Source organism: Mesoplodon bidens, assembly GCF_964165515.1.
Source record: "Mesoplodon bidens genome assembly, chromosome: 5".
Classification (NCBI taxonomy): Eukaryota; Metazoa; Chordata; class Mammalia; order Artiodactyla; family Ziphiidae; genus Mesoplodon; species Mesoplodon bidens.
This window is the reverse complement of record NC_138161.1, coordinates 79,206,302-79,220,654: the sequence shown is the minus strand read 5'-3', so window position 1 is coordinate 79,220,654 and position 14,353 is coordinate 79,206,302. Positions and strand designations below refer to the sequence as shown.

Genomic DNA, 14,353 nt, shown 5'->3' with positions numbered 1-14,353 from the left:
GGTCTTCTGCCCATTTTTTTATTGGGTTGTTTGTTTTTTTGTAACTGAGTTGTATGAGCTTTTTGTATATTTTGGAAATTAAGCCCTTGTCAGTTACATCATTTTCAAATATTTTTCCCAGTCTGTAATTTGTCTTTTCATTTTGTTTATAGTTTCTTTTGCTTTGCAAAAGCCTGTAAGTTTAATTATATCCCGTTTGTTTATTTTTGCTTTTATTTCTATTGCCTTTGGAGACTGACCTAAGAAAACATTGCTACAATTTATGTCAGAGAATGTTTTGCCTATGTTCTCTTTTAGGAGTTTTATGGTGTCAAGTCTTGTATATAAAGTCTTTAAGCCATTTTGAGTTTATTTTTGTGTATGGTGTGAGGGAGTATTCTAACTTCATTGGTTTACATGTGGCTGTCCAGCTTTCTCAACACCACTTGCTGAAGAGACTGTCTTTTCTCCGTTGTATATTCTTGTCTCCTTCAAAGATTAATTGACTATAGGTGTATAGGTTTATTTTTGGGCTTTCTGTTCTGTTCCATTGATCCATATATCTGTTTTTGTGCCAGTACCATGCTGTTTTGATTACTGTAGCTTTGTAGTATTGTCTGAAGTCTGGGAGGGTTATGCCTCCAGCTTTGATCTTTTTTCTCAGGATTGCTTTGGTAATTCTGGGTCTTTTGTGATTCCATATAAATTTTAGGATTATTTGTTCTGGTTCTGTGAAAAATGTCATGTGTAATTTGATAGGGACTGCATTAAATCTGTAGATTGTTTTGGGTAGTATGGCCATTTTAACAATATTAATTCTTCTAATCCAATAGCATGGTATATCTTTCCATTTCTTTGAATCAGCTTCAGTTTCCTTTATCAATGTCTTATAGTTCTCAATATATAAGTCTTTCTCCTCCTTGGTGAGGTTTATTCCTAAGTATTTTTCTTTTTTGATGCAATTTTAAAAGGGATTTTTTAAAAACTCTCCCTTTCTACATTTTATTGTTAGCGTAAAGAAATGCAACAGATTTCTGTACGGTGATTTTGTATCCTGCTAACGTACTGAGTTTGTTTATCAGTTCTAGTAGTTTTTGTGTGGAGTTTTCTATATATGGTATCATGTCATCTACATATAATGACAATTTTTACATCTTCCTTTCCAATTTGGATACCTTTTATTTCTTTTTCTTCTCTGATTGCTGTGGCTAGGACTTCCAATACTACATTGAATAGAAGTGGTGAGAGTAGGCATCCTTGTCTTCTTCCAGATTTTAGTGAGAAGGTTTTTAGCTTTTTACCAAGTATTATGTTGGCTGTGGGTTTGTCAAAAATAGCTTTTATTATGTTGAGATATGTTCCCTCTATACTCACTTTGATAAGAGTTTTTAACATGAATGTATGTTGAATTTTATCAGCTGCTTTTTCTGCATCTGTTGAAATGATCATGTGGTTTTGTCTTTTCTTTCGTTGATGTGGTGTATCACATTGATTGATTTGCCTACGTTGAACCATCCTTGTGACCCTGGGATGAATGAATCCATCTTGATCATGTTGTATGATCTTTTTTTTGTGTTCTTGAATTTGGTTTGCTAGTATTTTGTTGAGAATTTTTGCATCTATATTCATTAAAGATATTGGCCTTCAATTTTCTTTCTTGGTGGTATCTTTGTCTGATTTTGGTATCAGGGTGATAGTGGCTTCATAGAATGACTTGGGGAGTGTCCCCTCCTCTTCAGTCTTTTGGAAGAGTTTGAGAACGATTGGTATAAGTTCTTCTTTGTATGTTTGGTAAATTCCTCAGTGAAGCCATCCCCATGTTCTGAATTCTTAAATAAAATGTTATAGCCAAACAAAGTATCAGTACTTTGTTTCTTTTTATAGCTGAATAGTATTCCATTGTATGGATATAGCACATTTATTTACCCAGGAACATTTTCAGTTAACATCATCACACCTAACAAAATAAATAATCCTTTTCACATCACCTAATATCAACATTGTCTTCAGTTTCTCCAGGATCCAGTCTGGGATCATACACTGCAATTGTGTATGTCTCTTAATCTCTTTTAATCTTGAGCCATCCCTTGTTTTATGGGATTGACTAGCTGTAGACACCATGCTAGTTGTCCCATAGAACACCCCACCTCCTGGGTTTGTTGGAGTGTTTCCCTGTGGAGTTCTTAGCTTGTTCTTCTATTCTCTGTATTTCATTTAAAACGTGATTAGATTCCAGTTAAACATTTTGGCTAGGATGTACACTTCACATTGTATCTCATTTGGAGACACACAATATGTGTTTGTTCCATTATTTATAATGCTGAGATTGATGATTGGATGAGAGTAGTAGCATTCCTTCACTGTGAATTTTATATTTTTTTCAGTCCTTACAAGTAACAAGTAATCTTTGTGGTGTTACTTTGGTACCATACAATGTCTAATTCCCCATCATTCTTTCATTTGATGATTAAAACATTGATTGATAATCATTGCCTCAATCAGTAATTTCATGAAAGGTTGCAACATGATAGTTTTCTTATTCTGTCATTCTATCTACATTCATAGTTGGCAGTTTTCTATAAAGAAGAGCTTCTCCTCTTCACTTGGAGCTATTTGTCTTCCCTGAACTACAAATCACTCTTTAAAACAAAACAACAAGAGAAAAAAATTGAGTTGTCTTCTCCCCCAGTAATTTTCAAGTAAGGGATTTGTATAATATCTTCCTCACTGAAATGTTATACATTGCTGGTATTCAGTTGCATGTATTTTATGATTACCACTGTGGTGTTCTCTTTAAGTTTATGGATTAAACAAAAGTTGGGTGTGTAAGGGTTTTGAGTTTCCTGACAGGATTTTTTGTGTGTTTGTTTATGTGCTTTTCAAGGTATGTTTTGGTAGTTAAGCTGAAATAATACTGTGGTCAGATGATGGGGCCTGTGTTAAATTAAGGTTTGAATTTTGGAGACAACTTATGTAACCTAATGTGATCAGTTTTTTTTTTAGTATAAGTATTTTATTTTTATTTATTTATTTATTTATTTTTGGCTGCTCTGGGTCTTCGTTGCTGCACGCGGGCTTTCTCTAGTTGCGGCGAGTGGTGGCTTCTCTTGTTGAGGAGCATGGGCTCTAGGCGTGCGGGTAGTTGCAGCACGCGGGCTCAGTAGTTGTGGCATGCAGGCCCCAGAGCATGCGGGCTTTGGTAGTTGTGGCATGCAGGCTCAGCAGTTGTGGTGCATGGGCTTAGTTACCCCGTGGCACGTGGGATCTTCCTGGATCAAGGATCAAACCCGTGTCCCCTGCATTGGCAGGTGGGTTCTTAACCACTGGACCACCAGGGAAGCCCACGATCAGTTTTTTAGTAAATGTTTTGTGTGGTCTTGAAAAGTATATTCCTGTTCTTTTTAATTGAATGAAAGGTACTAAATCAAGACTATTAATGTTAATAATTTTATTTGAAACACTCACATCCTTATTTTTTTCTGTTTTATGTATTTAGTTATTTAGAGAGATTTGTTAAAAATCTCCCATTAGGATTATAGATTTTCCCATTTGTACTCATACTTTTCAGAGTTGGCTTCATGTATTTTGAGACTATGTTTCTATGTTTATATAGCTTCATGATTGTTAAGTTATGTTGATCTGTGTGGAATGTATATGTTGGTTCCTTTTATTAGTAACAAAGTCTCCTTGTCCCTTTTAAATGCTGTTCATTTAAATACATGATGTTAATAAATAACTACAGCAGATTTCAGATTGTCATTTTCCTGACTTTTAAAAAATTTCCTAATTTTTAAACTTTTTGTGTTGCTTTGTTTCAGGCATGTATCTTATAAGTAGTATATGGCAGAGTTTTAAGCCAGTCTGAGAGTCTGTTTTTCAGTAGGTGAGTTTACGTTTATATTTACTCTGATATCAGATGCATTTAAATTTACTTTTACCACCTCCTTCTGTGGTTTTCCATTTGCCATGCATTTTCTTTGCTTTTTTCCTTTTTTCCTGCCCTCTGTTGAGTTGATAGCTTGCTTTGTTTCTTTTATTTCTTAATCTGTGTGGAATGTATATGTTCAGTATCTGTTCTTTCAGGGTCGTCACTCTAAAGGTTAATACACATTATTAAATGAAACTCTTTTTAAAGCAACCACATCATTTTTATATAGTATTTTGGTTTCACTTTTTTAACCACACCAAAAAATACTGTTTCTGTGCTTGTTCTTCGCTCTCTCTCTCTTTTTTACTATGTATATTTATTAGTTTTCATTATCTTTCAATAATCTCTTTACTTAACTTGTTTCTTGAATTCCGTTCCTTCCTCCTGAGTTCATTTTTCTTCATACTAAAGTACATTCCCTTGGTACTTCTTTTAACTAGAATTTGTGCACTTTATAAGTCCTAGTCCATTTCACAGTGTTTTATTTCACCTTCATTTTACTTGAACTCTAAAATTCACCTGTAAAATATGTACAGTAAAACCAGTTGGCCCACAATATAGGGTTATTGGGGGGAACTAATAATATTTGTTGAAATACTTTATAAATGGTTTTGTCTGTGTACGTAATGCTATTATTATTAGCTAATAATACATCCTATTAGAGTTATATTAGAATTACAGTGTTTTGAATGGATTTTAAAAATCATTGCTTACTGTATTTAGTTAATATTTACTGAGACAAAAGAGGATAATACCTACTAGAAATATCATGAATTGTACATGCTCACACCTTGGGAGAAGAGCTGAGATAAGGTGAAACTTGGGATCCTAACTGCTAGCTTAGGGTTACTACCATTCAGTGGAACTTTGAGATACGCAAGCATGAAGTCCAATTTTTTTTACTTTGTTTTTATCTATTTACAAAGACAATACACAAACAGTGTGGAAAATCCAAATGATTAAAAAAAGAAAGAAAGAAATCTTCCAGGAAGTCCACCGAATTGAAACCATTGACATATTGGGACACATCCTTCCAGACATCTTGCTCTGCATGTATGGCTATGTGGATTTATGGAAACTTGTCTTTTCATCTTTCAAAAGGAATCATACTACATATGCAATTTTGCTACTGCATTTTTCACTAAGTAATATATATCAAGAGAATATAGCTAAGCATCATTGCATATAATGAATAAATGTATACTGTTGTATGGATGTATCATAATTTTGTTTAACCAATTTCCTATTGGGAGACTTTAAAATAATTTTTTATATTATAAATTATGCACAGTTGCCTGATTATTTCTTTAAGATAAATTGCTAGCAGTGATATTGGTCAAAGAGTGTGCACATTCAAGTTTTTGATACATGTTTAATAAATCTCTCCAAAAAGTGCACAAGAATGCTTCTTTTCGTCACACAAAGTATTGTCATTTTTCCCCCTTAATTTTCTAGTTTGAGATTTTTGTCAATATCTCTGCTTACTTGTGAGTTTGAATATCTTTTCTTGTTTTATCGATCATTTGTAATTCTTTTGAGAACTTCCTCTTTGGCTGTTTATTCTCTTTTTGCATTCATCTATTTCTTATTAAGCTGTATGAACTCTTATTTGGCTTATAAATTATTATAAATATCTTAGATATTTTTTCCCTGTTTTTTTGTTTTAATCTTTTAACCTTGTTTGTGCTTTTTATTACGTTTTTTTTTGCTTTTCAACCTTGTTCAAGAACTTTCTGAAATTTTTATTTGATCAAAATTTCCTTTATGAGTTCTGGGTTGTTTCCTTAGATGGGATAACTATAAGTTCTTTCCCACTTCAAAATTGTTAAATGTTCATTTGTATTTTTTGTGTGTCTGTGCTCCTAGCAGTTTATTTTTCTCCCATTTGAATCTTTAATCCATTTGGAGTGTTTTTGGTATAAGGAGTGATACATATCAGTGCCTTCCTGTTTGTCACCTCCTATCCTGGTTTTTAAATTTGACTGATGAAAATCAATATATGAGCATCCTAAAATGTGGCAGGAATTGAGATGTGCTTCATAGTTTTCAGTTTACTAATGTGTCTTGGGTATTTGTAAGTAGAGATAGAGGTTCAAAGGGGAGGGAGTGGATTGGGAAGTGGTAGTTGACAGTCTCATGTCAGGGTTACCTTCTGTGTATGTGTTTGGAACAGAGAATTAAAGAGAGGATACCAGCAGAGTGTCTCTTAGAAGTTTCGTGTTTCACTTCTTTTAGTGAGCCTGAGTTCTTTATCCAGGGAAGTGGAACTGTGGTAGCATGTCATAAGACACCATCTGACGTGAGGACTTAGAGGTTTTACGTCTTGAATACCAAGTGCTCTTCTTCCATGATGAACCCATGAGCTCTCTGAACTCCGTGGATTCGTGGGCTTTTTTAACGTTTTATTTCAGCATATGTTCAGAAAGAAATTGGAATGGGGAAGGGGGTTCCCTTCCCCTCTTTGACGTCTAATTCCCTGACCCATAAGTAGTTGCTGTTAAGTTTCTTACATATCTTACAGAAGTTTCAAGCACTATTTTTGACTACTACTTGCTACTGAATGTTCAGTTGATGAAATTGAAGGTCTTTCACTCAGAAGAAATAAATCAAGAAGGTAAGAAATAAAATCTTTTGATGCTTTGAAACATTCATCAAGTAAGAATTCATCAAGGTTATTTCTTTAGGATAATCCCTTTTGACAATAAAAATCAATTTAGTGAACATAAACAGGATGGAATAGCTGCAAAGGGTAGAACACGGCTCACGATGACAGCCTCTGTTTGTTGCATACCTGACACGGGCCATCTGTTAATTCACACTGTATTAACATCTTCATTCTGTAGAAATGAGGAAACTGAGGCTTCCAGAGGTAAATAACATACCCATAGCTCTCCCTGGTTGGCAAAGGACAGAGCTCGGTGTGGGCTCTGGTCTCTGCCTTTGGAGCCACCTGTGTTGTGGGTAACCTGATGTCTGTTCCAGCCAATCCTTGAAAGACCTTCCCCCACTTTTGGAATAGATAGTTCCTCTTCTTTTTGCTGCTACTTTATTTTCTTCGTAGGCCCATAAGCAGTAGACCTCATAACTACAGACACAATTTCATATTTATGAACTGTGGCTTGTAGAATGCACATAGGATAACTTTTATAGTAAGATTTGCTGTTTTTGAATTCTTCCCATTATTGAAGAGTAGCCGGGCCTTCATTGCCTGTGTGCAGTTGTACATGAAGCCTCTTACTCAGGATGCTTTCCTTCCATTTGTCCGAAATTTGTTATAGTGTGCCAATTTGTTAGAATGAGACGTAAAACTGCCATTTGATAACAGTTGTAATAAATGTACAGGTCATCGATGGCTGAGATTAGATGGAACTCCCTAGGGTTGTGCTGTGTCTAGTAGCCAGGTGAAGAAAGTGTAAGAAGATATTAATTCCTTCCATAATTCTCGTTCTAGGTCTATTCTGTTTCAGGTTTTTCTGGGAGCTAGCTGTGTAAGGCTAGTAAGGGGGAGAAAGGAGGACGGGGGTGGGATGGGTAGACCTACATTTTATGTTTATACAAATAGAAATAGCATATCAGACAGGTCAGTGTTCATTGCACTCTTGCTGTAGGTCTCTGTCTTGTACTCTTGTCAAAAGAAAAATGTTCTTTCTGACAAGGTCATAGAATGTAAGTGGAAAGGCAAGACACATATACATGAAACTGGACTAGAGAGTTTGCCGAAACATTCCATTGTACTGTGTGACTTAAAATATAAAAAACATTAGAGGTAGGAAAGGATATTGTAGCAAGAAGTAATCAGGGCAGGTAAGATATGGCCAGAGGGAAAGGACAAAGAGTCTTGAGATCCTGTCATTTTTGTATGTATTAAGAGGCAGAAGAACTGTGTGTCCAAAGACCTAAAATTGCCCCAAGGTAGAACCCTTGGTAGACTAGCCTTTCCATATAATGACATTAATGTATGCCCTCCATAGCAAATTCTGGGTTCCCAGGATCTCTCCCCCAGTTGATTGTGGGTGAAAGGCCATGGTCAGAAGCTTCCTCAGCCTGCCCCTTATGTTGTTGATCTGTCCCTCATTCTGAAGTTCCTTAGCATTTGACATAAACAGTCTGTACTATATTGCTGTGACATGTTTACGTGTTGCCTTGGGATTTGCACTCCTCCCATTTCCTTCTTCCTTTGGCCTCCTTAGTGCCTGGTGCAGTCTGTGGATGTTGAAGTTCTAGTAAACACTTAATACATGAATGTCTTTGGACTGAGGCCCATGATCATGGCACCAGGAAAGCCCTGTGGGATCCCGAATTGTAAACCAACCTTATCCTTGGGATCCAAAGCAGAGCTGAGGCTGCGACCGTGAATGCGCCGTGTCTCCTAGCTCAGTTTTCTTGTCTCAGCTAGAAGTTCCCTGTAAAAGCAAGTGTTTTAGGAGGTTCCATCCCATGATTCTGATCTGGTGCAGGATTTCTGAACAGGGAAGTTAGATTAGATTAGATGGGAGTGGAATTAGAATGGGAAACACACAAAAACTCATACTATGGGCAGGCCTTTAATTTAAGCACTTGCTGTCCAAACTGAGCATTGAGTTCAGCTAATGAGGTAGAAAGGGGGCTGGGGTGGTATTTTGGGCAGGTAAAAGCTGTTTCATAGTCTTGTGCATTTGAAAACTCCAGAGATGGTTATCCTTCTTGTGTTTAGAGGCCTCACCTTTCAGGGGAAGCATCTCCACGTTTATCTCATCCCATATCAAGCAGGTCACCGTGAATAATTGTAGCTATTGGGTTTTTCTTACTCCGGATTTGCTAGAATTCACATCAGATCACACAGCTGAGAAAGACCCTTGGTTTATTTGGACATGTTGCTGATAATATCTCTTTGCATTAATGATTTTATTCTGGATATCCAGAGGGACAGAAAAAGATGAGTAATGGGGGAGTTACAAAATAAATCTACAGTAAAAAATAAAGCAAACTGCTTCTCTTCTTTACCATTATGAAAAAGAAGTAAAGAATTATTTCAACAGTTATGTCAAACAAGAAGTATTAATTTTCCTCAAGTAATTGAGGATATGTTTTTAACATTGGTCTTGATGTAAAAAGCTGAAATATACTTTTGGTTGTTGGTATCCGTTTGCTTCTAGTTAAATGAAGTTAAGTAGATTAATTCAGGATTTTTGGTTTTGCTTTGGAGCTTTTGTTCTCCCACCTCTTTTTCCTTAAGTAGATGATCAGGTATCATTTGAAAATGTGTTTTGGGTGGTGGCATACTAAGCAGGTCTTTGATAAATCTTCCAGAACCCGAGGCTCGTGTGCTCCTGAGTTGCTGTGAATGGCCCCAGGACTCCTGACCACTCTTCCGGGTAGGATGTCACTGAGATCCCTGAAATGGAGCCTCCTGCTGCTGTCGCTCCTGAGCTTCCTGGTGATGTGGTACCTCAGTCTTCCCCACTACAATGTGATAGAACGCGTGAACTGGATGTACTTCTATGAGTATGAGCCCATTTACAGACAAGACTTCCGCTTCACACTTCGAGAGCATTCGAACTGCTCTCATCAAAACCCATTTCTGGTCATCCTGGTGACCTCACGCCCCTCAGATGTGAAAGCCAGGCAGGCCATTAGAGTTACTTGGGGTGAAAAGAAGTCTTGGTGGGGATATGAGGTTCTTACATTTTTCTTATTAGGCCAACAGGCTGAAAGGGAAGACAAAGTGTTAGCATTATCCTTAGAGGATGAACACCTCCTTTATGGCGACATAATACGACAGGATTTTTTAGACACGTACAATAACCTGACCTTGAAAACGATTATGGCATTTAGGTGGGTAACTGAGTTTTGCCCCAACGCCAGGTACATCATGAAGACAGACACTGATGTTTTCATCAATACTGGCAATTTAGTGAAGTATCTTTTAAATTTAAACCACTCAGAGAAGTTTTTCACAGGTTATCCTCTAATTGATAATTATTCTTATAGAGGATTTTACCAAAAAACCCATATTTCATACCAGGAGTATCCCTTCAAGGTGTTTCCTCCCTACTGCAGTGGGTTGGGTTACATAATGTCCAGAGATTTGGTGCCAAGAATCTATGAAATGATGAGTCACGTAAAACCCATCAAGTTTGAAGATGTTTATGTTGGGATCTGTTTGAATTTATTAAAAGTGGACATTCATATTCCGGAAGACACCAACCTTTTCTTTTTATATAGGATCCATTTGGATGTCTGTCAACTCAGACGCGTGATTGCAGCCCATGGCTTTTCTTCCAAGGAAATTATCACATTTTGGCAGGTTATGCTAAGGAACACCACATGCCATTATTAATTTGACATTCTACCCAAAGCCTAGAGAAGGGAGGGGTACTTTGTGGAAAACGTTAAAGTTAGACTATGAAAGCTCCAATGGAAAACTCATGGGAAGGTCACTGTGTGGCTTACACGGAACTGAAACTCATGAAGAGGCTATATAGGCTGGAGACTGGAGGGTTGTACTTGACCTGTGGTTTATTTTGACAACAATCAAGTCAGGCCTTTTAAAGATGATATTCAGAGGAATTAAACATCTTATAAAGGAATGGGAGGTTTTTGTTAATAAAACTCATAGGACCAAACAATTTGAATGTCATTCTATAGATTAAAACTTCTTAAATGGGTTTCATTGAATTATAAGCTCATTTGTCCATAACAACAAAGCAGTGTGGAGTATTATTCATTGAACAATCTAGTCAGTTCAGGGTTTTGTGTATATCTTACATGGATTACAGTTTTTTTAAATATATAATTGTGTGTAAAACAGCTGAAGTTATACTGAACAAAATTTCATCTCTTTTTGGTCATTTGGAAGATACTTCAGGATGTTGCAGTATTTCAGTTATCGATTATTATTTAATGTTACTTAAAGTTTTGCACTTTTATGGGTGTTTGATTGTTATGGTTGTTTCAATACTGTATAAACAGAATAGTGAAAAATCACTCTTTATATTTAAACTTCTTTTCCAGTTCACTGATGAGTTTATTATGAATAGCTCCATTAATGTGTAGATATTGGTCATTATTCCATATCAGTAATCTCTTGAACTTTGATAAATATTTCTTCGTGGTAATATAGAGAAGAATTAAAGCAAGAAGATCTGAATTATTGTCTTGTTTTTAAAAATATAATCCCTGGTGTTTTTAGATGTCACTTCATCTGTCTCATTGTTCCACCTGGAAATTAGGAGTAATGTAGAGTGCCAGGCAGCATGTTTCCTTTTGGAAAGGACTCTGAAGCCAAAAAGAAAAGAGAGAACGTGATGGCCAGAATATTATGAAAAGAGTGTCATATTTCAGTGCTTGAGCTGGAAAGAGAAGACTAAAGATTCAAGTTGCATTGTTAACTGCTCCGTGTTTTTTCTCATTAACAATCAGTTTGAGAATAAAAAGGAAAAAAAAAACCCCACTGCTGCTATTGTTATTAGTTTCACATCAAGAGGAAAGCCCTACTATGTGGTCTAAAATCAAGTCTGATTTTCATGTCATGAAGAAGCACGTTTTTTCATAGGAGTGGTGATGTAGGTCAGCTTTGACCTGCTAGTTGGTCCAAGAGAAGCACTCCTTGCCCCTGTATTCTTGGGATTGTGCAATTTCCCATTATGCCTGATACGGGACAAGTGGTTCCTTTTTTCTGGACTACATGATGGTGAAAGATCAAATCTGTTGGCAGAAAATATGAACTTGAAAATATATAGTCAGCTCTTGTAATACTCATATATTTATAATTCTCCTATAAGAAAAGCTTAATTTCAATTAGAAACATTATAATGTTTGATTCTTTATAACAAGGCTATTCCCTTTTCCCTCCTCTCAGACCTGATCCAGTTACAATAAAATCAATTAAATGAAATACTCTGTGGAATCCATCTATGCCCTTGCTAATTCCCATCCATACGGGAGTCACTTTCTTTCTTTTTTTTTTTTTTGAATTTTATTTATTTTTATACAGCAGGTTCTTATTAGTTATCTGTTTTATACATATTAATGTATACATGTCAATCCCAGTCTCCCAATTCATCCCACCACCACCACCCACCCCCCGGGAGTGTCACTTTCTTTAAGACACAGATGGGGGCTTCCCTGGTGGTGCAGTGGTTGAGAGTCCACCTGCCGATGCAGGAGACATGGGTTTGTGCCCCGGTCTGGGAAGATCCCACATGCCGCGGAGCGGCTAGGCCCGTAAGCCATGGCCGCTCAGCCTGTGCGTCCAGAGCCTGTGCTCCGCAACGGGAGAGGCCACAACAGTGAGAGGCCCGCGTACCGCAAAAAAAAAAAAAAAAAAAAAAAGGCACAGATGGTGGGTATTTTTGTGGTAGGATTAGATTTGATCAAATTTTTGTAACTTTATATTGGTGTTTGGGAAGCTAAGAAATAATTTACAGAGGGAGAACTTTTAAAATAAAAGATAACTTCACTTTAAGATGAGACAAAAAACAGTAAAATGTGCATAATTGCCAGTTTTAGAAGATTGTTCCTTTTTAACTACAGATTGGCACTTAAGAGACCTCTAAAGAGTTAAATGATTATGAAAAACATTGAGGTTGGGTCGTTATATTTTTTGTGTTTAACTTCATGTTTGCTTTCAAGTAGTATTAGCCAGCTGTGTTATTAAAATCTTGGCCTCTGATGTTTAACCACATCAATAGCACCTTTTATTTTAACTGGTAACGGAGTTTAATACAGAGCCTAACCTTAGGCTGCTTCTTTTCTGCCATCCACAGCCCTGCCACATCCCCATGGTCTTACCTGCTCTCTGCCTCACTCATTTACTTTGCTTGCCTGTAAGCATTGAGTCTGTGACCCCAGCATGTTAGCCTTTACCAGATTATGCTGCAAGAACAGCTCCCATATCTCAGGTTGACAACAGCCATGTGTTCTTTTCATCCACACCACACGCCACTGGTTACCAGCTTTGGCTACTACTGTGTGTATCTTCTCACCTCAGGGTCCCAGCTGAAGGGCACCGCCTGTTTGGAACATGCCATTCTTGTAGAGGGAGAGGAAAAAGAGCTGGTGGAAACACTAGCATCTATATCTACTGACCAAAGCAAAGCCCATGCAAAGCCCAGTGTCCGTGGCAGGGTGGGGCAGGGATTTGGTCTCACAGGAAGTAGTGCAAGTCATTTTTTGGCAGCCAGGAATATTTTGTTCTTTTACAGGGTGGGCAAGGAATAGTTGGGTACAGTAATCTGCCACACCTAGTGTGTGAAAGGGAGAAGGGGCTCAGGGACCTGGACTCTGAGGCCGGCCCCAGTGCATCAGAGGTTTTCTGGTTTACTTGGAGCTGGTGCTTTGAGCCCTTCCCTGAGAGGGCTGCCCTTTCACCTTCCTTAATCTTTCCCTAGCTCTACGCTAAATGGCCTTGGCATTATCACGTCCCCATCAACTCACCAGATGAAGAACAGCCAGAGCTGAGCTGTTTATTACAGTATTTCTGAGTGTGAGGTTGGGGATAAAGCTCTTTTCTCTTGGCGTCTGGTAGGCATTTAGTGCAGGATGGAGGGAGAGAGGGGAAGGGTGAGTATGAGAAATGTGGCAGGCCCATCTGACGTCTTTGGGGTTCTTTTAATCCACTGGGGATTAATCTTTACATTAAGCCAGCCCCTCTGGATTTTGTGTGAGCTATTAGAACCCTCTCACAGTCTCCATCAGCTGCTTGATTATCCCACATATAGTTAATATAGGACCAAACCTTTAAGGAGTCAAAACAGGTGACGTGTGTTGATGGGTGTGTTGGTAGGAGATGGAAGCAAGCGTGGGAAATGGGCCCCGAAAGCCAAGAGGCAGTTTTGAGTGGGCAGTCCCTTGGCAGAATTTGTGCCCAAGGGAAGAGCCGACTCATGGGTCTTGTAAAGTCAAAGGAGGGCCCAACAAGGATGGATACCATTGCTCTGTATTTAAGGTAAGTGATGGAAGCACAAAACTTGCACTTAGATAGTCTCTCCTCACATGTGACCCTTTCTTCGCATTTGCAAGCCTTACCCTTCCTTTATATTTCAATGAATAATGTCTAAAATGTCTGCCAACTTAGCCCTTTTTATGTTTTACTCTCACCCTTTAGACCACGTGGGAGGGAGGGTGGAGGTTAGCGCTACTTACATTTCCCCCTTAAAGAACCCCCTTTGAGACATTTCCCAGATGAAAAATCAAGGCCCCTCGTGGTGAGTTAACATCATTCTCTTGAAAGGCTGCAGCAGCTGCAGCGAAGGTTTTAAATAACACTCTTCCCCCTTCTCCCTGTAGAAACCGTACAGAAACAAGCAGGAGGAGAAAAAAATACCAACATGTTAACAGGAGTTGCCTATCAATGACTTTGCTCCCTTTGAAGTACCTTTTATTACTTCATTCTCAACAACAAGGATGAATTACTTTTTTTTTTTTTTTTTTTTTCTTTTTGCGGTATGCGGGCCTCTCACTGTT

At 37.7% G+C, this 14,353-nt stretch overlaps 1 protein-coding gene across 11 annotated transcripts in view; it reads left to right on the top strand.

Moving 5' to 3' along the window:
* The window catches only part of B3GALNT1 (beta-1,3-N-acetylgalactosaminyltransferase 1 (Globoside blood group)), a 28,900-nt gene extending 17,123 nt beyond the window's left edge, over positions 1 to 11,777 (top strand). For 6 of the 11 annotated variants that reach the window (XM_081234304.1, XM_081234306.1, XM_081234311.1 and 3 more), the window contains 3 exons: positions 3,798 to 3,862; positions 6,429 to 6,521; positions 9,197 to 11,777. In XM_081234304.1, the coding sequence (XP_081090430.1) occupies positions 9,231 to 10,226 (996 nt within the window). In that variant the 5' untranslated portion in view covers positions 3,798 to 3,862; positions 6,429 to 6,521; positions 9,197 to 9,230 and the 3' untranslated portion in view covers positions 10,227 to 11,777. Of the gene's footprint in view, positions 1 to 3,797; positions 3,863 to 4,833; positions 4,961 to 6,428; positions 6,522 to 9,196 lie in introns of all 11 variants that reach the window. The other 5 variants (XM_081234303.1, XM_081234309.1, XR_014015856.1 and 2 more) reach the window with 4 other exon arrangements.
* The last annotated feature ends 2,576 nt before the right edge of the window (positions 11,778 to 14,353 follow it).